Source organism: Gopherus evgoodei, chromosome 6 (assembly GCF_007399415.2).
Source record: "Gopherus evgoodei ecotype Sinaloan lineage chromosome 6, rGopEvg1_v1.p, whole genome shotgun sequence".
Taxonomy (NCBI): Eukaryota; Metazoa; Chordata; order Testudines; family Testudinidae; genus Gopherus; species Gopherus evgoodei.
The window spans coordinates 134,219,794-134,241,008 of record NC_044327.1 but is presented as its reverse complement, the minus strand read 5'-3'; the positions used below and the strand labels follow the sequence as shown (position 1 = coordinate 134,241,008).

General features: G+C 54.7%; 1 protein-coding gene across 1 annotated transcript in view; it reads right to left on the bottom strand.

Moving 5' to 3' along the window:
* The window catches only part of ARID3C (AT-rich interaction domain 3C), a 127,593-nt gene extending 106,781 nt beyond the window's left edge, over nucleotides 1-20,812 (bottom strand). The window contains exons 1-2 of the mRNA XM_030567995.1: nucleotides 20,786-20,812; nucleotides 18,695-19,204 (exon numbers count right to left, since the gene is read on the bottom strand). Coding sequence (XP_030423855.1) covers nucleotides 18,695-19,204; nucleotides 20,786-20,812 — 537 coding nt within the window. The remainder of the gene's footprint in view (nucleotides 1-18,694; nucleotides 19,205-20,785) is intronic.
* Between the last annotated feature and the right edge of the window lie 403 nt (nucleotides 20,813-21,215).

Here is a 21,215-nt window from a genome sequence, read left to right as displayed (position 1 = left end):
TACACACAAAGCGATCACCTGTAATGCCAACACAGTTCTCAGCATCCCACGTTGAATGGCCAACGGAGCGTGGAGAGTGCCCTTGACAGCACAGGATCATAGAATCATAGAATATGAGGGTTGGAAGGGACCTCAGGAGGTATCTAGTCGCACCTCCTGCTCAAAGCAGGACCAACCCCAACTAAATCATCCCAGCCAGGGCTTTGTCAAGCCTGACTTTAAAAGCCTCTAAAGAAGGAGATTCCACCACCTCCCTAGGTAACCCATTCCAGTGCTTCACCACCCTCCTAGTGAAAAAGTTTTTCCTAATATCCAACCTAGACCTCCCCCACTGCAACTTGAGACCATTGCTCCTTGTTCTGTCATCTGCCACCACTGAGAACAGCCGAGCTCCATCCTCTTTGGAACCCCCCTTCAGGTAGTTGAAGGCTGCTATCAAATCCCCCCTCACTCTTCTCTTCTGCAGACTAAATAACCCCAGTTCCCTCAGCCTCTCCTCATAAATCATGTGCTCCAGCCCCCTAATCATTTTTGTTGCCCTCCGCTGGACTCTTTCCAATTTTTCCACATCCTTCTTGTAGTGTGGGGCCCAAAACTGGACACAATACTCCAGATGAAGCCTCACCAGCGCTGAATAGAGGGGAATGATCATGTCCCTCAATCTGCTGGCAATGCCCCTACTTATACAGCCCAAAATGCCATTAGCCTTCTTCGCAACAAGGGCACACTGTTGACCCAAATCCAGCTTCTCGTCCACTCTAACCCCTAGGTCCTTTTTGCAGAAACTGCTGCCTAGCCACTTGGTCCCTAGTCTGTAGCAGTGAATGGGATTCTTCCATCCTAAGTGCAGGACTCTGCACTTGTCCTTGTGGAATCTCATCAGGTTTCTTTTGGCCCAATCCTCTAATTTGTCTAGTGTGACAAAGTTCCTCCTCTACCTTGGTGGGTCCTGCGCTAATTGGCAGATTGGCTCACCTCAGTGATCTCCCCCACAGTCTGGATCAACTCCTCCTGTGTCTGATCAGGAGTTGGGAGGGTTGGGGGGAACCCAGGCCCGCCCTCTACTCCGGGTTCCAGCCCAGGGCCCTGTGGATTGCAGCTGCCTATAGTGCCTCTTGTAACAGCTGCATGACAGCTACAACTCCCTGGGCTACTGCCCCATGGCCTCCTCCAAACATCTTCTTTCTCCTCACCACAGGACCTTCCTCCTGGTGTCTGATAACACCTGTACTCCTTAGTCCTCCAGCAGCACAGCCTCTCACTCTCAGCTCCTTGTGCCTCTTGCTCCCAGCTCCTCACACGCACTTCCTCTCCTCTGGCTCCTCCTCGCCTGACTGGAGTGAGCTCCTTTTTAAACCCAGGTGCCCTGATTAGCCTGCCTTGATTGGCTGCAGGTGATCTAATCAGCCTGTCTGCCTGAATTGGTTCTAGCAGGTTCCTGATTACTCTAGTGCAGCCCCTGCTCTGGTCACTCAGGGAACAGAAAACTACTCACCCAGTGACCAGTATATTTGCCCTCTACCAGACTCCTGTACCCCACTGGCCTGGGTCTGTCACACTAGGTCCCTCTGTATCCTATCCCAACCCTCCAGCATATCTACCACTCCTCCCAGTTTAGTGTCATCTGCAGACTTGCTGAGAGTGCAGTCCACGCCATCCTCTCCAGATGACAGGACCTGCCAGCTCCAAGCACACACCTCCCGTGCAGGAGGGCAGAGGTCAGGGCTGAAAACCTGCCCCTGCCCCACCCATTCTGGGCAGGCTGAAAGCTGGGGAGGCATTTATTGCCCTGATCAAGCAAGCGCCATGAGGATCAGATGTCGGGGGAGGAGAAAGGAAGCCCCTGGCCTGAGGCTGCCAACGAAGGGGCTGGATTGTTACCAGAAAGACCCAGAGCAGCATCAGGTTCAAGCGGGCCAGGCTCCCTGCTGAGCGGGGGAAGGCCCCGAAGAGCCAGAAGGAGAACCCAGAGCAGATCTCAGCACCTGGGGGAGGGAGGGAACCCCAGGGGATCCCAGCATGGCGAGCGAGCCAGGCTGGCACATGGCTGCCCCTCTATGTCTTCCTCACCTCCACACATGGCAACAGGCCATTGCTGTGGCCAGGCTCAATGTCAGGGGCCCGCTGGCTGGTGCTGAAGAATTTTCTCCCCTGGGAGTTGTGGCCCATCCACGCATGAGTAGTTACGGCACCAGGACCGCGGGAAGCAGCTTTGCTCTGGCTACACGAGCAGCTAAACTGCTCTCAGCACCGGGCTAGGAGGGTGGGCTGCCGCTACCGTCCCCTGGCCACTGGCCCATCCCTGCTCCTAAAGGGGCGTGAGGAGCAGCCTGGGACAGGAGAATCACGGCCCGGCCCCTCCAGTCTCCCCTCCCTCTTCTGGAGGGTCTGGGCGCCCTGCCAACCCGTGCCAGAGCTGGCTGGCTCTGTCTGTTTGCCCCACGCCCCTGCCACCTTCCCTGGTGATGCCTTGATGGCCAGGGGCACGTGTTGTGCCCCACCTACCTCCAACGGGCATGTGCGGCTGGTGAAAGGACCTGGCTAGGGACGGAAAGCTCCCAGCTCTGGAGAGAGGCAAACTGACTCAGTTCCTGGCTTGCTGCTGCCAACGAGAGAGCCCACTGGTGCAAGGGTGCCAGCTGCTCTGGAGCCCGGACCCAGATAGAGCCCATCAGCCCGTTCCACGTGAGCCCCTGGATAGTGGCCAGATGGCACCCCAGGAGTTCTGGTTTCCAGCCTCCTGTTCTAAGTACTGGGCTTTCGATTGGAAGCTCAAATAACACGCCCCCCCCCCCACAAGTCACCCTGTCACTCATCGGATGCGCTATGTCTCTGCTCACCCGAGCTGGCCTGATCCCAATTTCCGCCGGCAGCTCCCCTGGGAAATCGGCCCCACCTGCTCTTCGAGAGCAAGCCAGGCAGAGAGAGAATTCATCTCAGAAACCTCGCCCCGGTGTTGGGAAATTGCTTCCCTCCCCCCAGCCCTCAGATGAGTTTATCCCTAAGTTTCGCCTCCCGCAGCCCTCCAACCCGACTCCTCCACGCCACCGGAGCTTCACTCCCACACAGGCCTCTGTTCTTCACACCCTTGATTGCTTCTTACACTTCCTCCTTCACGCCCGCTGCTCCCCACCCCGTGCTGCTCTCTGCTCCCCGGATTTAGTTACAGCAGCACAGATGCAGGATTGTATCTGCAGCTGGATGGGCTCACAGGGCTGAGCAGTGAGGGGCACAACCCGCTTCGGGCCAGCGCTGAGCTCTGTGCCTCGGCGTGGCAGTAGGGGGCGCTGCGCTGCAGGGGGCAGTCAGTGAGTGGGGGTCAGAGGCTCCCAAAAACCCACATGGAGGCGTCATTGCTGCTGATTCCCATCCCTGAGTCATGCACCCCCCCATGCAGCTGCACCCACATGTGTGCACAAGGACATACACATGCATGCATCCCCCCAAGAAACATACATGCATGTAGGCACGCATGATGTACGCACGCATGTGTGTGCACACCTACCAACACACACACACGCCCCCCCCTCCCAACCCGGGGCTCTGTTTGTTTACCGGAGCCACGCCAATCGCCCGCAGGCTGCCGGCACATTCTTGGCCGGACACCAGACAACACTGCACAAAGTGGCTGGGTGTAGGAGCTGCCATTAAAAGCTGCTTAGCAGCCCCCAGGGCTGGCCTGACCAGTGGATTAATGCACTGACCTTTCACTGCCCAGACCTGATCTCTGCTCCCAGCCTCAGCCCTTCCCCCTCCCCCAGAGCTGGAATGAATCAGAGACCCTTTAATTATGGATCAAGAGGCCTTCAATTGCTGGCTGATGCACCTGGATTGAAGGTGCAGTATAGGATGGAGGGGGGGTCTCCAGGGTCAGCCACACCCAGGGCTCTCTGCACGGGAAGCACCAGCCTTCGCCCTGACCTGCCCCAGAAGGGTCTCCCTTCCTCCCTGCTCTTTAGACAGGCAGCTGCTGGGATGAAGCTGGTGCAGCTTAAAAAAAATAACCAGGCTTAGAGGGAAAGTGAAGCCAGCCATAAAACATACACAGACACACACACACCCCAAATGGACAAAGGGGGAAGCCGATAGCACTGAACATAAATTAGAAGCTACTAACTGTGAAAAATTGATAAGGGAAGCCAAGAGACACAAGGAGGAAGCTATGGGCAGCAGAGTTAAGGACAATCAGAGCTTGTCTACACTACAGGTTATGTCAGTATCACTTAGGTCACTCAGGGGTGTGAATAAGCCACTCCCCTGAGCAACGCAGATTACACTGACCCAAGCGCTGGCGTGGACAGCACTGTGTCGGCGGGAGAGCGAGGAGCTGAACAGGAGCTACCAGAGTGACGCTGTAGCCAAAAGAGTTAACACGATCCTTGGGTGCGTCAGCAGGGGAATCTCGAGTAGGAGCAGAGAGTTTATTTTACCTCCATATTTAGCACTGGTGCGACTGCCGCTGGGATCCTGTGCCCAGGTCTGGTGCCCGCAATTCCAGAAGGATGTTGATAAATTCGAGAGGGGTCAGAGAAGAGCCACGAGAATGATCAAAGGATTGGAAAACCTGCCTTAGATTCAGCTCTGTGAGTCTCTCACTCTATTTAGCTTGACAAAGAGAAGGTTAAAGGTACCAGTCTGTAAGTACCGACATGAGGAACAGAAACTGGATGACAGAGGGCTCTCCAATCTAGCAGACAAAGAGAGAACAAGACCCAGTGGCTGGAAACTGAACCTAGACACATTCAGACTGGAAATAAGGCCCATGTTTTTAACAGGGAGGGTCGCTAGCCACTGGAACAACTGACCAAGGGTCACGGTGGATTCTCCATCACCAGCGATTTTTAACCCAAATTTGGCTGCTTTCCAAATGACAGGCTGCAGTTCAGACACTGTTACTGGCCTGGAAGCAGGAATTTACTCAGGGTTGTCCTTTGGCCTGCACTCTACAGGGGTCAGACCAGAGAAAGATCCCAGTGGATCTTGTGGCCTGTGGCACACAGCCTGTGAATGCAAGGCACACACCGTATGCCCCACACCCTGGCCAGCTGTGTGCTGTCCAAGAGGCAACCTCCCTCTGACCCCATGGAGGACGCTGGGGTGACCTCACACCCATCTCTGCCAGCTCTGCAGCTGTCCCATAAACCCCTGGGAGATGCCAAGGTACTGGCTGTCTTGGGCACCCAGATGGCTCTTCAATGTAGAATCTGAGCCCTGCACAGTCATTCCTGTATTTATCCTCATAACGTGAGGCAGGGCCGTGCTATGAACCCCATTGCACAGATGGGGAGCAGATGCATGGGGAGGCACAGGGGCTTTCCCAAGGTCACACTGGAAGTCTATGGCAGAGTGGGGAATGGAACCCTGCTGGTACACTAGCCACTGCCCCACCCTTCCTCTCCAGATGCTGCCTGGACCGGGGACACGCGTGCACCTGAGCCCTGCACGAGCTTTCTGGTGTGAGAGTCCCAGCTGGCACTGGGAAAAGTCCAACAGGCCAATGCATAGAGGAGCCCTGGCAGCCTGGATCCTGTCCTCAGCCCCTCAGGGGTCGCTGGGCATGTCCAGGGGCTGGAGGGGGGGTGCATGGGCATGCCCAGGGGGCTGGAGGGCAGGCCCAAGGGTGGGCAAGTGTGAAGGTGCATGGGTGTACACACTGCAGGGGACGAGGGGCTATAAACCAGGAGCAGGCAGGTGATCGATCCTGGAGCTTCTCCTGGAGGGTCCCCTCTGGATCTGAAGGCGGCGGTGGTGGCAGCTGGGTGGAATGTGCAGACCACACACTCTGCAGAGGCGAGAGCTGCGGCACTAAATCCAGGGCAAAGACGGCAGGGCAGCCAGAACTCCCCCTCCCTCCTCCGGGCTCGGTCTGAACATGTTCTAGCACAAAGCGGGGCCTTAACTGGCCAGGGGAAGGGGAGGAAGCACAGTCAGGTGTGCAGGGGGGGTCACTGTCAGACATCCCTTCCTCCTGCCCCCCAAAACCAAAGCCACTCCATCACAAATCCCTACTTAAAGCCAGCAGAAGCCAGGAGCGGCGCCAGGGTTTTTGGCACCCTAGGCGGGGGTCTTTCCGCGCTCCCGGTCATTGGCGGCAATTCTGCGGCGGGGGGGTCCTTCCGCGCTCCCGGTCTCTGAGCACTTCGGCGGTGGGTCCCGGAGCGAGTGAAGGACCCGCCGCAGAATTGCCGATGACGACCCAGAGCACGGAAGGACCCCTCACTGCCGAATTGCCGCCAAGGGTGGCAAAATGCAGGTCGCCTAAATGAAAGCGCCAGCCCTGGCAGCAGCAGAATCTCCCTATGAAGCAAATTCCAGGGCGATCCAGATATTCCGATCACCCCCAGCTCCACCCTTTTCCCTGCCTTTCACTCATTTCCCTGAGACTTGCATCCGAGCACTTGGCTGGGATCCCACTGGCAGGTTTGGGGAGTGCAAGACCAAAATCCAAAGCTGCTCCTCTGCAAGCCCCATTCGCAGGTGTTTCCTCCCACCGGCAGCTTCCTCCAAAAGTCTCTTCTGCTTGAAACCTTGCACAGCTGACTTGTGTGCAGAGCGGCACCTCTCTTGGGGAAGAGCCAAGACCCTGCACTGTGTGGAAGAGCTGCAGCTCACGTCCAGAAGGTTCTTCGTGCTAGTCCATAAAGTCAGTCTCAGCAATAACTCCACCTTTGATTCCAGCTCAGGGTTGAGGAGCTCACAGTTATTCCGAATCAGGGCAGATGAATTATACATTATGAGCTTATGACTTTGATTTCTCCACGGCCTCTATAAACATCAAAGATCTAGTGCCCCAGGCAGGAGACAGTTAGCCACCCCCATCAGCCAGCTCACGCTGGCTCAGGAAGATTACAGGCTCCAATGCAGGGTTTGTAAACTTTGTCAGCCAAACTCCTGGGAGTCCCAAGCAGTGACGAACTCCACCTGTGGCTTATTTGCCCAGACTGTTGCACTGATCTGTGTTTTACTTAACTCCGCGAGCTGTCCCTGCAGCATTGCTAGAATTAGAGCAAAACACAATCTCGCTTTGTAAAAGGCAAATAAAACTCTGTTTTCCTGTCTCGTATTTTAAAAAATACTTTCTAAAGCTAAGGAAATTCCTAGACCAAAAACTTTGTTCAGAGGATGAAACCACTAACAATGACATTAAAAGCATGTTGTGGTTACCCCAGAAAGAAGCATGAAAGGCTGGAAAAAGCAAAGGCAACAGTAAATTTTTTTTCATATAATGAACTTCTAAACAACCTTAACTCTGACCCTGTTTTCTACAATGATCCTTTAACTATCCACCAGCCACCCCATACACTCAGCCAGCAAGTACCTAGGCCATGACGACACATCTTCACTTCCAGTATGAACCACCCTCGACTCAAACTGTAAATAAAGATACACAGAACCAGAGCAACGGGAATTACCTCAGGACTAGAGTGACAGGAGTTTGGTTTCAGTTTATGCTGGCAACAGCATCAGCTCTCATACACCTCATCACATAAAGGGAACCAACTCTTCCACTGACCTTTCTCCAGTTCGACTACCCACAAACAGCAAAACCCCCAACAGCTCATCCCTTAACCTGCTGTACACGCAGCCCAGAAACAACCATCTCAGAGCCGACATCGCACTACGAGTGGCTGAGCCCAATGTATCCCTTCCAGCAGTATAAATAGATTACATATAGGGCCCTATCAAATTCACGGTCCATTTGGGTCAATTTCCTGGTCACAGGATTTTTGAAAAATGTAAATTTCATGATTTCCGCTGTTTAAAACTGAAATGTTGTTGTAATTGTAGGGATCCTGACCCAAAAAGCTGAGGGAGGATCTCAATGTTATTGGGGAGGGGGTTGCCTGAAGGCAGCGCAGAAGTAAGAATGGGAATACCATGACCTCTCTACAATAATCTTGCAATCCTCTTGCAACTCCCTTTCAGATCAGGACCCCCAGTTTGAGAAACGCTGGTCTCCCCTGTGAAATCTGTACAGTACAGGGTAAAAGCTCACAAAAGACCAGATTTCACGGGAGGAGACCAGATTCCACGGTCCATGACAAGTTTTTGATGGCCGATGGCTGTGAATTTGGTAGGGCCATATATATATTATACACACACACACAAAGGGGAATATATAGCACATTTGTAATACTGTTTACCATCCAATGCAAATATCGCACAATAAGACACACAGATGGTGAACAGGGATCAGACTGGAGGCTCTTTGTGGAACCTTCATGAATTTCAGGGCTTTTTTTTTTTAAATAATCATAATACTTTAACGTTTTAATTGGGTTGCTATCACAATATTCCCTGTATCTTACTTAAACTTGCCTGGGGTTGTTTGTAAGGGGCTGTGGGAGTCTCAAACGAATTTTGCAACAGCAAATATTGTTATGCATTTCAAATAATGGCTGGCTATAAAATGACCTTTATATTCAGCTTGTACCCATGACATCACTGCTTCGATAAGAGAGTCACCGCTGGATTTCAGAGTCAATAAAGCAGAGAGGCTGCGAAAAGGATGGAACACAAACAAAATAAGTGGCATAATCAAAGTAAATAACTAATGCTGCCCTGTAGCAATAAATCTTGACAGCACCCACCCACCACCCATGGGAAGCATGGTCTAATAGTTAACACATTGAATGGTTGTCAGATCTGAGACGGAGGCCCCTCTGCCACTGATTCATTGCATGACCAGCCCTAGGCCAAGTCAGCACAACACCATAAATGTGAAAAGCACACACGCTTCTTTACCTAGGCCACAAACGGTGTCTTACATTAGAACACATGCAAGAATTAAATGGATACTCTAATGGTGCTCACTGGGTTCTTGGTTCCACCACCGTATATAGGTGTTGCATGTGGTACATAGCTAGTAAACACAGTTATTCAGAGGGCACCAGGCCCACATGGCTCCTTCACATCATGTTTGTCATGTAAAGAGAAAAGACACAACTCTCTGGAAATCCAACACCCTCCCTTCAGTTTCCTGTTTGCCTTTGTCTTAGCGACAGTGACATCAGTGTGTCAGTTTCACTTCTGTTTACACTCAGTTTCACTTTCTGGTTCTCAGTGTTGTAGTGTTAAGGTTTCAAACCCTGCAGGGGAATCCTGCTTTACTTAAAAGGCAGGGATTTCATCCAGGGGGATTTTTTTAAAATGTCTCTGCTTTAAAAAAAAGGAAATCAGTTGTAAATGTGGGGGCAAATTTAAGATGAGTCCCCTTTGTCTGCCATTTCCACATCACTTACTGCTCTTGGAGGTGGGGTTGCTGGAAAGCCTTGGGTCAGACCTATGCATGGGCAGTATCATGAAAGTGCAAAGTGCTGGTATTATCCAAAGGATGGTGACAATCAGGAAGAGGACAAGACCAACAGTCTGTAAAACCATACACAAGAAGGGGCCAGCTAACAGCTCCACCTCCATTAAAGACAGGAGGGAGCCCAAGCAGTTTCTGGGGCCATTAGTGCCCTGAGATACCCGCCTCACCCAGTTTCCCTGAGTGGGAGGAAATCACAGGATTTTGACTAGAAAAAGGACATTCTATTAAAGCTCCATCCACCCTCAGCCCTTCTGCATCAGATGTTTATTTGGGCAATTGGTGTCTCCACCAAGCAGAAACACTGGCACAAAATCCAGGGGGAAGACCCCTTAGAGGGCTTTTTACATTCTGATTCTTGCACAGCTCATTGCTGGGTCTTGGCTTTGTGACATCGGAGGCCACTTAGCCAAACCCCAGACAGCAACCCTATAGGCTATTCAAAGGCTGCAGATTCTTCCCAGCACGAGTTCCCGGCCATGATATCACAAGAGCGGCAGCACGCGTGGGGCTCTCCAGAGCCGAAAATGACTGCTGTATCCATGGCTAGCTCCGGGTCCCACCACAGACTGTGAACTGGCCTGGACCCCAGAGAACAGGGCACCTGCTGGAACAGATCAAAAAGGCGGGAGAGCCACGTAACCCAGCCAGCCCTGTTCTAGTGAACGACTCTGACACAGCACCTGAAACCCAGAGACCCTTATGCGCTGGTCAACCTGCTTTGCAAATTGTAATGGGCCCAATCTGCCGCCCTCACTTGTGTGACTCCCACAGGAGAGTGAGAGAACACCACAGAGTTTGGCTCCAGATTCGGATCCAGATCTGATCTTCTTCAGAGTTCAAATCCGGATCTAGTATCCTAGCTCAGGGCTATTCTTCAGTGCGTATCAGTGTGTGTAGCTCACCACTGAATTGCAGCCACCTATGGAGGCAGCCATTTAATGGGACGCAGTCACACAGAGACACAACCCAACAGTTTTGGACGGAAAGTGAGTAATCACAACAACACTGTGCACTTAAACAGCATCTCTTTTTGTTATGGGGCAGTGACAGACGCACTGCAGGGACGGTGCAACATTGTTTCTGTTCAAAGCTGAATTCTGTAACCTACTTACAATCCATACAGAATCAGATCCGTTTGAAAATCGGTATGCCTAGTCCTGGGACGGGGTAGCATTCGCAGTGCAAATGAGCTAATTTGTTCACGGTGTCCCAAAGACACAGTCTTCCACCTCCAACAGACTCTTTACAAGTCTGTCTATTTTTGTGCACCGGTAGGAAAAAAACAGAGGGCAAGACACCCCTGGGAGATCAGAAGAACGGTCACATGGGTCAGACCAATGGCCCATCTAGCCTCATATCCTGGCTCTGACAGTGGCCAATGCCAGATTCTTCAGAGAGAATGAACAGAACAGGGCAATTTTGAGTAATCCATCCCCAGCTGTCCAGTCTCAGGTTCTGGTAGTCAGAGATCTAAGGACACCTGGAGCGTGGGGCTGTCCCCCTGATCATGGACAGACCTGCCACCAGGAACTTAACTAATTATTTTTTTTTAAACCCAGTTATACTTTTGGCCTTCACAGCCTCCCCCGGCAGTGAGTCCCACAGGTTGACTGTGCGTTATGTGAAGATCGTGTCTGGCACCAAGAAAAGCTCCAGTACCTAAACACTGACATTACCACACTTCATTCCAGCATCAGCACCAACACGAGAGCCCAGAAAGAGCTTTGCCATCAGAATCAACCCAGGGAAAGCAAAATGCTGCTTATTTGCTAGAGAAGGGTTCAAACCCCAACCTGCCAACCCGACAGCCCTGAGCTCTGCTGCCGACACGAAAGCAGCAATGCCGTTATGCCTTGCTGCAGTCCTCTCTTATCTTCTTCGCTTATGAACTGAAGTAATTAGCTCTGCAGATACTCAGCACGTCCGACTCAGGCCCTGGCCCTCTCCAGCCGAGTGCCCAAAAACGGAGGCACCAGAAATTAGGAGCCACTTCTGAAAATGCGGGCGCTGGCCATTTGCTCTTGGCCACATAGAAAATCAGTGTCCAAGCTGTGAGCAGAACCCAGGAGTCCTGCTCAGACGCACACTACAGAAAAGAGAAGGCAGGTCCTGGGAGGGGAATGAAGCTACACTGGGGACAAGTGTTAGATCTGATTTCCTTGTAGGGTTTTTCTGTTGATTTGTTATAAACACAATCATCACACCTAGAAACCCCAGCCATGAACCAGAACCCTAGTCTCCTAGGCACGGTACAAACACACTCTCACCACGCCAGTCCGGGGCAGCGTAAGTGGCCCATGGGCTATTTGATCAGTCAAACTAGCCAGTTTACCTTGTTCCCTCCCCCCACAACATCCTGCCCCCTCTCTCCCCTCTGTTATTAAAGGGCTGGTGATTCATGGGTGACATTAGCCCTAACACAGCAAGGCACAGTCAGCTATTTTACTAGCACTTAACAACTCCTTTGGGGATAGGAAGGAAACAGAAGAGTGGATGGCGCAGACATGTGAGGAGCTCAGCTACTGACCAGCACAGACAGGAAGGTTAGGCCAGGGGCTGGGGCACTAGATCACCCCTTATTCTGACACAGACATCCTCTGTGCCCTTAGCCCAGTCACTTACCCTCCCTGGCTCCAGGTCCCCATGGCTACAACGGGGAGAACAGCACTGCCCTGCCGCCCAGAGGCATGGGGATAAATGATTAACATTTGTGAGGGAGCTTTGATACCATCGTAATAAGAATGACAGCTAGAAAACAGGAACAGCTACATCGGGGAGTCCAGTATCTGGTGTCAGACAGAGCCCAGAACACGTTACTTTAGAGGAAGGCGCAATGAAACCTGGCATTAGGCAGATGTGGAATCATCCGCCCCCTCATGGAGGTCTCATCCCAATAACTCAAGACTAGCATGAAGCAGGAGATTTCATATTCCTTCCAGAACCTTTAGCATGAACTAAAATAACCATGGCTATCCGGGGATCCAGGCTATCTGGGGAAGTGTCCACTCCCTTTTTAAATCGTCTTGAAGTTCTTGGCCGCAATAGCCTCTGGTGGCAGAGAATTCCACAGGCTAATTTCACCTTGCCTAGAGAAGTATTTCCTTTTAACAGTTCTGAATTCCCGCCCCCACCCCACACTTTTCATTTCATTGAGCATCCCCTTGTTCTTGTGTGGGACAGGGAGAATGGGGGTGTCACCGATGTTAGTCATCTCCTTTCTAAGGTAACAACCTCCATCTTTCCTCAGAAGAGAGTATTGGCAGGCCCGTGATCAGTGTTGTCACTCTTCTCTGAGCCCCCTCGCGTTCTGCCCAATTCGTTTGGAGATGAGGTACCTGTTGCTTCACATTATATCCAGGTGGGGCCGCACCTGGGTTTATACAAAGGCATTCGAATATTTGCCATATTATTCCTCATCCCGTTCCTTATGCAACCTACAGCTTTCCCCTTGAGGTCACCACTTCAAATCCAGCCCAGACAGCGGTTTGACAATTTGACTGCCATGAGCTTGTTCGTCTCAATCCCCTATGCAGGGAACAGGCACCGACAGCCTCAAAACCGCTAATGCAACTGACAAGCCCTCTGGGAGTCTCAGCAGAGGCATCACGGGCTGCAGGGGCCATGGAACCAGCCCTCCCCTCTCAGCCCTGGAAGGTGAGGGGGAGTCGGTTTGTTTCTAAATGTTCATTAACACTTTTCTGAGTCCCTCCTTTATGTACCTGCCAAGGCCTGAGTTCAGGGCTCTGCTTTACCTGCACTAACCAGTGACTTTGCCTAAAGCGGAGAGAGGAAGGCAGGATGGACATCTGGCCTCTTTTCTGCACACAGGAGTTATGTTCTGGATGCCAAAGGAAGGATTCCTGTGCCCTGACCCCTCACTGGCCCATGTCCAGCAGATCTCGTGTAGATCCCTGGCCTGAGACACTTCTCCATGGGAGCAGAAGCAGTGTTAACACTCCAGGGCACGAACCAGCTGTGTGGGGCACCGGGCATCATCACAACCATTTGCTGCAGCCTCCCTGAATCAGACAAGGCCCAGAAGTTTAACAAGCAACGAAGGGAACTTCCACCCAGCTGAACTGGCCTCGCTTGGGGTCATTTTTGCTACAAGTCCGGAAGTCAAAAGCTGAGGGACCGGGAACGTCTCTGCTCAGAGCCCAGCTCCTGCAGAGCCTTCACACACAGCTTGTTATCCCAGACTTCAAGCGACAGGCCAGCAGAGAGGCACAGGAAATACTGGCAGGCCGGGCTGCTAGCTGAGAGGATGCTGGAGCGCAGGACCATCCCATCAGAGGGAGCACACTCAGACCTCCACAGCACAGAGCCGAGAAGAGGATCCTCCTCCCTTGAAGAGCACCCAACGTCCTGCAAAGAGGGTGGCTCACTGACTAAAGCCGTTGAGGGAAAGGGAAGGGGCGGGAGAGATGCCAAGAGGAATTTCTCTCCCATGCCCACAGGAAAAAGAAAGGGACCCTTTATAAACTCAGAAGGATGGAGAGCACATTCTGGTCCCCACGCTGTGGGTGATCCTCAGAGGATGTGACATCCTCACCACCTGCAGCAGCATTAGGGCTCTTATCTAAGATCATCTGAGCATGGGCATATCCGGAAGACAGGAGAACACATTTTGGTTCAAACATCCAGCAAAAACTAACCCAGCAAACCCAATGCCACAGTGTTTGCAGAGCAGCCCAAACCACCTGAGAAATGCTGCTTTCATCGGAGGTTCCCAAAACATGGCATTTGTTCCAGTGGACGCCCGGGTACTAGAGCGTGTGTTGGAGGGACAGGAGAGACACAATTATGTCTGACTCTACAGGATTCCCTCAACCAAATTCCCCCACCATCTAGCCACTGCTTTCAGATTAACCCTCGCCTGCCACGTCACACGGCAGCTTGAAGCCCTGTTCATGGATCGACCCAAAGCTGCAGCCACTGTTTGCATCAAACCTTCTGCAGAGAAAGTTTGATTCCTATCTTTAAAGGCAATACATGATGGGTAATTCTGGAGCAGGGCTCTCCTTGTCTGGGAGAAATGCACTTGCTAGATTGGATGCCAATTTTACAGAGCGTTGTGCTGGGCAGACAGGACAGAGAGAGAGTCGGGGTGTGTTAGAAACATCCAACGCGGCTCCCATTTCTCATCTGATTGTAAGATACAGAAGAAAATGGGTCAAAAAGTAAGAAAGAAAAACTCTTTCATGCAGAAAGGGTTTTATTTGCTAGCCAATAAAGTTTAATTTAATTTAATTCAGTCCAGTTTAATTTCCTTTTCTATCTATCTAGACAGGCATTTATTCTATATTCTGTTTAAATCAAGGCCCTCTGGCCCCGTTTCTGTGCTGCATGTGTGTTCAGACATTCACAGAGGGGGAAGTGCCTGAGCATTAGGATCCAGGGAGGATTTCCCTGGTTCACACAAATACTCTGAGTGCTTTCTCCGGAGCCATGTCACACCTCTCATGCTGACCCCTCTGAACCGGCCAGTCTGCCTTGTTCTGTGTGTAACGTAACCCACACACACAAGCAGTGCGTTCAATCTATGCAGCACGCCCACCCCCGCCATTCTCTGGGCCACGCTCTATAAATACATGCCCGGATCCAGAAATAGACCAAAGGCCAAGTGCACATGGTTCCAGGGCAAGGGCAGATGGTGAATACCGCCTGCTCACATACCTGGCGCATGACAGGTACACGCGGAGACAATCTTGTTCTAGTTTGGCCAGTTCCTGTGTTTGAAACACCAGCAAACGAGTGAATGATTGCACAATTCTCAAACAGAAAGGTCAGCGGAGCACCGTTCCCGCGGCTCTGCTAAGCTGATCCTTACTGCCTTGGCAATGATGGTTGGATCTGTAACCGTGGTCCACAAAAAACACTGCCCCCCCCCACCCAATGTGTGACTGCATCACAGATCTCCCCAAACCCACCATCCCTGGTGCGTGTCGGATCAGCATCCCAGACCCCTCACCTCTCCAGGGCTCACCGGGAAAGGCCATGGGTCGGGACATTTAAGTAGTTTAATTTGCCATCTTGATAACAGAACCCAATGATAGACCCTGCCCCCACTCCTCGTGTTCATAACATTTCCACTGCTGTCAGGATCAGGGCCCTGGTGCTCTCTTTGCCCCCAGAACTTGGTTCAAGGCCAGAGGAGCCACAATGCAAAGTGAAGCTGAAGGTTTCTGCGCGCTGCCCCCGGACAGAGGGTTTTACCGAGCTCAGGGAGCAGGCTGGGGGGCTGTTAAGGTGTCTTGGGTATTTCTTTTTTAAAGGGCTCTGTTCTAGTTCCTTTCAGGGGCAGGTCTCTGGCCTGTGTTTTGGGGGAGTCGGGCGAGATGATCGGCGGGGTCTCGTCTGGCTTTGGAATTGATGAATGAGTGTAGGAAACAGCTCGAGATCACGTCGAGATCACACACATAGGAACTAAAACATGGATCCAAAGTGTCCCAGGGATTCCTGGCTGAGGCCCCCCCATTCCACACCCCCCGTAAGGCGAGGCGCGGGAGCGAGTTCCTCCTGATTCAGTATTTGCCACTTGAGCCCTGCCCCGTCCACAGCTTCCACCAGGCCCTGAGCAACCCGGAGACCCGCGCAGAGGCAGGGTGAGCAGCCGGCGGGCGTCGCTACCTCCGACCACAAAACCGCAGCCCACTCAGCGCAGAGAACCAACGCGCGCATTGGCGAGCTGGAAAGACCGTCCTTTCCATGTCCGAGACAAAGGGGCCAGGTTCAGCTGAGAACCCAGCGCTACCCTGCCCGCAACGTAAATAGAAACCCCTCCCTCGCCGCCTGGCCTGCCCCCTTCCGGCGTGAGAGGGACAGCTCTGTTTCCTCACACACGGTGCTCGGGAGAAACACGGAGCCATGTCACACCTCTTACGCTGACCCCTCTGAACCGGCCAGTCTGCCTTGTTCTGTGTGTAACGTAACCTGCATGTTACTCAGCCGGTGCCCAGTTCAGCTGCTTCCCGCTGAACTCTTCTCTAAACACTCCAGACACTGCCTCTCTTTAGCTACAATCGCGTCCGCCCCTCAGAGCGCGCTGCAGAGAACTCCTGGCCAGGAGCAAGTCTGAAGAGCCAAGTACAGCAGGCACCGCTATTCCCCTCACCACCTCTGCCCCCGCTCTCAGTTGCCCTCCGCCGGGGTCTGTCTAGCAGCCCCGCTCCCTTATCTGCGCCCTCCATCTCCTTCTCTGCCCCAGCATCTCAAACACACGCTCAGCTCCGCTGCCTGCTAGACAAAGGTCAGCTCCCGCCCGACTCCATTTCCTGTTCCAGAGGGTGCCTTTCCTTGCTCTTTTCTGCAGGTGAACAGCAAACGTTGGGAAATCGACCTCTAAGGAAGTTCCTTTTGGCCAGCGCCCCAGGGGAGCAGGACCAAGCCTTGACCCTGCCCTCGTCTCGCCTCGCACCCAGGCCCCTAATCTGCAGCCGCCACTCAGGTACGGAATCCTCTCGCTCTGAAATTAACCGCAGTCCGGATTACCCGCATGGGGAAGGGCCGCAGGCACCTGGCCTTTGACCAAACAGCGCCCTGCGCGAGGAGCAGCTTTGGCACCCCCTCCCTCCAGGGGTTAAATGTTTGAATACTTTATTTTGAATTGCATTTGTAGCCCATGTCACCACTTCGATGCAGGATTTGTATGCGTGATTTATCCTTCATATAAGATGCTAGCAACAAACACAGCACCCCAAGCCTGGTGCCCCCAAGCCTGGCACCCCCACGTGGCCACATGGGCCACCTGCCCCTAAATCCAGCACTGGCCTCAGGCTCTTCCCAGCCATTGGGGCACTCGCCTGAGCAAGGATTCCTCAAAAGAGCTGCGGGTGTGGCCCTGGCTGCACACCAAGTTGAGGGTAACATAACATCCACTCACAGAAATGTCCTTTTACACACAATTCCCTCGATTCCTCCAGAAGTTAAGGAGAGAGGCTGTGTACTGTATTACCCAGTTCACACTATCACAGGGCTATCCAGGCCTTGAGAACAATAGGCCTAGGGAATGAACTGGGAACAGGACCTTCCTAACTCAAGAGTGCGTGTGCAGTTTTACTGGTGGGATAAACAGAAGGCAGTTTGGGACTGGAGATATTTGAGAACAGCGCGGAGGAGACCTCGGACCCTGCAAACACTTACTCTGGAGAGGAAGGACTCCTTGGGGAGGAACGACTTCTGGGTACCTAGCCCCACGCTTGCTAAAACAACAGGAATTTTGTCCACGTTTCCGGGGTTGGAAGCGTCACCTCAAGGTCTCCAAAGCGCAAGGTAAGGCAGCATGTTGTAACCAGACCATCATGCAAAGCACAGCCACAGAGACAGAGCACCAGGGAAACCCGCGGGGAAGTCCCTGCATATTTTGAGGCCAGGAGCAGACAACTTAGACAGCGTATTACCCTAGATTCGCCTTCCACCACCAAACAAGTCACTGAATTTCCTGGTCCCCCCCTCTCCATTCAAGTCAGCGTGAGGAACCTTTCCCAGCCATCCCAGAGCCCTTCCCAGAGGCGTAAGTGGGAGACAGAATGTTACTCCTGGGGCAGGCTGGAGGGGAGCCTGAGACAGGGCAGGAGTGGCTGCTGGGGCAGGTACTGGAGCAGAAGGTCTATGGCCATGGTGGAGGTGTCTCACCAGGGGGCGGGATGGCTGTTGGGGGTAGTTACTGGCGTGGGTATTTGGGTGGAGCTGGGGTAGTGACTGGTGAAGGACATTGCAGTGGAGACCCGGGGCAGTTCTCAGGGTGGATATCAAGGTGGATATTGGGATAGGGATCTTATGGCCGTGAAGGATATTGCTGTGGCTAGCGGAATTGTTAATGGGGTGTGGGATGCGGGAGCATGAGGAGGGATATCGCAATCGATTCTGGGGCAGTTCTTGGGGCAGGTGAGTACTGGGGGATATGTGGAAAGCTATTGGGACAGAGGGTATTGGGAGGGGGAGGGAGGTACTGGGACAGGGTGAGGACATCGAGGCAGGCTGGCAGATATGGGGATGGCTATTGGGGCGGGAATACTGGGTGGGATGAGGCCAGGGGTTACTGGTGGGATCCCATTGAGTGGATAGTTATGTGGCAGGGTGGAGACGGCTACTGGGGTGGTGGATACTGAGAGATGGTGCCTGGGGGTTACTGGTGGGATCCCCATTGGATGGATAGTTATGGGGCAGGGTGAGGACCGATATTGGGGTGCTGGATACTAGGAGATGAGGCCAGGGGGTTGCTAGTGGAATACCTCCTGTCAGAATGGGGGGACCCCGGGGCAGGAGGGAAATAGGGGGGCAGCTCTGGGGTTCAGGACACTGGAGGGTGCGGCCCAGGGCCTTGCTTGGGGACAGCTGTCCGGGGAGCGGCGGGGCTGGCCCGGGGGCGCTGGCTCTTACCTGCTTGAACTGCTCCTCGTAGGTCCACTCGTGGTGCTGGGGCGGCGGCTGGGGCGGAGGGGAGAGCGAGGGGGCGGGCTCCGGGCGCTGCTGCGGGGCGCTGGGGGAGCGCGGGGGGTACCGGGCCGCCCCCGCCTCTTCCTCCAAGTCCTCCTCCTCCTCGGCGTGCTCCGGGGCGCCGGGCCCCGGCGGGGAGCCCCCCAGGCGGCCGCGGGGGGGCAGCCCGCAGCGCACCGCCGCCTGGTACTGCTGGATGGCCAGCGCCTGCTGCTGGATGCGGCTCCCCAGCACCGAGCGCAGCTGCCCCGGGCCGGGCTCCGCCTGCCCCCGCCGCAGCTTCTCCTCCCCCCGGGCCAGCCGCGCCGCCTGCTGCCGCTGCAGATTCTCCATCACCGCCTCCAGCCGGAGCCCCCCGCCGCCCGCGGCCGGCAGGGCAGCGCCGCGCCCCGGGGAGCCGCCGCCGGCGCCCGGCACCAGCAGGGGCAGCGACCCCGGGGAGGAGAAGGCAGCCTGCGGGGGAGACACAAGGGGGTGGGGGTGAGTGTCCGGCCGAGAGAAGAGGGGGAGGAGGCGGAAGAGGGGGATGAGGGGAAGGGGGTGAAGAGGGGGTGAAGGGCAGGAGGGGGAAGAGGGGGATGAGGGGAAGGGGGTGAAGAGGGGGTGAAGGGTGGGTGAAGGGCAGGAGGCGGAACAGGGAGATGAGGGGAAGGGGGTGAAGGGTGGGTGAAGGAGAGGAGGGGGAAGAGGGGGATGAGGGGAAGGGGGTGAAGAGAGGGTGAAGGGTGGGTGAAGGAGAGGAGGGGGAAGAGGGGGATGAGGGGAAGGGGTGAAGAGGGGGTGAAGGGTGGGTGAAGGAGAGGAGGGGGAAGAGGGGGATGAGGGGAAGGGGGGGAAGAGGGGGTGAAGGGTGGGTGAAGGGCAGGAGGCGGAACAGGGAGATGAGGGGAAGGGGGTGAAGGGTGGGTGAAGGAGAGGAGGGGGAAGAGGGGGATGAGGGGAAGGGGGTGAAGAGAGGGTGAAGGGTGGGTGAAGGAGAGGAGGGGGAAGAGGGGGATGAGGGGAAGGGGTGAAGAGGGGGTGAAGGGTGGGTGAAGGAGAGGAGGGGGAAGAGGGGGATGAGGGGAAGGGGGTGAAGAAGGGGTGAAGGGTGGGTGAAGGGCAGGAGGTGGAAGAGGGGGAAGGGGTGGAAGAGGGGATGGGGGGCGAAGGGGAGGAAGGGGACGGCGGAAGAGGGGGATGAGGGGGAAGGAGGAAGAGGGGGCAGGAGTCAGAGGGGGGTGAGGGGAAGGCGAGGAAGAGGGGCAGAGAAGGGCGCGGGGAGCGGCCGAGGCAGAGGCGAGGAAGCCCAGGACGGAGGAGGCGGACCGGGGAGAAGGGAGCGGGGCGGAGAGGGGGCAGGAGGGCTCGGGCAGGCCGGGGGCGCAGAGCCGGGCCCGGGGCGAGGAAGGGCAGAGCGAAGCCCCAGAGCGCGTCGCCCCCTCGCTCCCACCCGGACTAACCCGGGGCGCGCCTCGCTCAACTTCGGCCGCTGCCCGGCTCCGCTCCAGCGCCGGGGGCCCCAAGCCGCAGCGCAGCCCCCTGCCCCGGCGGAAAGTTTGCAGCCCGGAGCCGGGGTCCGGCGGGGAGATTCCCCCGAACCCCCCCCCCGGCGGATGAGCCAGGGAGGAAGGGGAGGGGGAGACGGACGCAGGAAAGGGAGCTCCAGGGGGGGCTTGGGGCGTGGGGGGGTCCCCACAAACCCCTGGCTCCAGCGCAGGAGGTCTGGGAGAATCCCCCGTTCCGCCCGGTGCGGACAGACCCCCCCCCCCAGTGCAATCCACGTGCAAGCCCCGGTAGAGCCCCCCTCGCCGGCTCTTTATTAAATATCAGACTCGGCTAGGAAGTTGCAGGACGTTTGACTTGATGCAGTTTCCACCCCCGCCGCCGAGTCCCCTTCCACCCCCCACCAAGCCAAAAACCCAGCAGCAACTCAAAGAAACCAAACAGCTGCAACCCCATTAACCCCCCGCCCCCCCGCGAGCCGGAGGTCAGTTCTCTTACAGGCACTAGAAAACATACAATTTTCTTTTAAAAATCCCAAAGATCGCTTACCAAAGCAGATTTCGTGTTTTCCACCATGCTTCCTTCTCTCCCACTGACGGGCTGCCCGGGGGGGCGGGGGGGGTTGGATAAATATATATGTTAGAACAATCGGATCTGTGGCTATTTTTTTATTCCTCTGGCGCTTTGCTGGTGCTCGGGGCCCCCGGTCCCAGCATGGAGAAGATTGTTACAAATATTTCTTTTATTCTGCAGCTTGTTGAAGCAATGAGGGGGTTGGGGTGGGGCTTTTCCCCCCCTTTTTTTTCTTTTTGCAACAAGTGGCAGGCAGAGGCAGTGTGACCCCTTCCACCGAGAGATCAGCCCTCTCTGCTCCCCGTTTGCTAACAACACGTCAAGGGAATGATAAATAGAGAGGGCAGGGTTTGCTGACAGCCGAAGGGGGAAAATGCTGTAATACTTCCCCAGCAGGGAGATCACA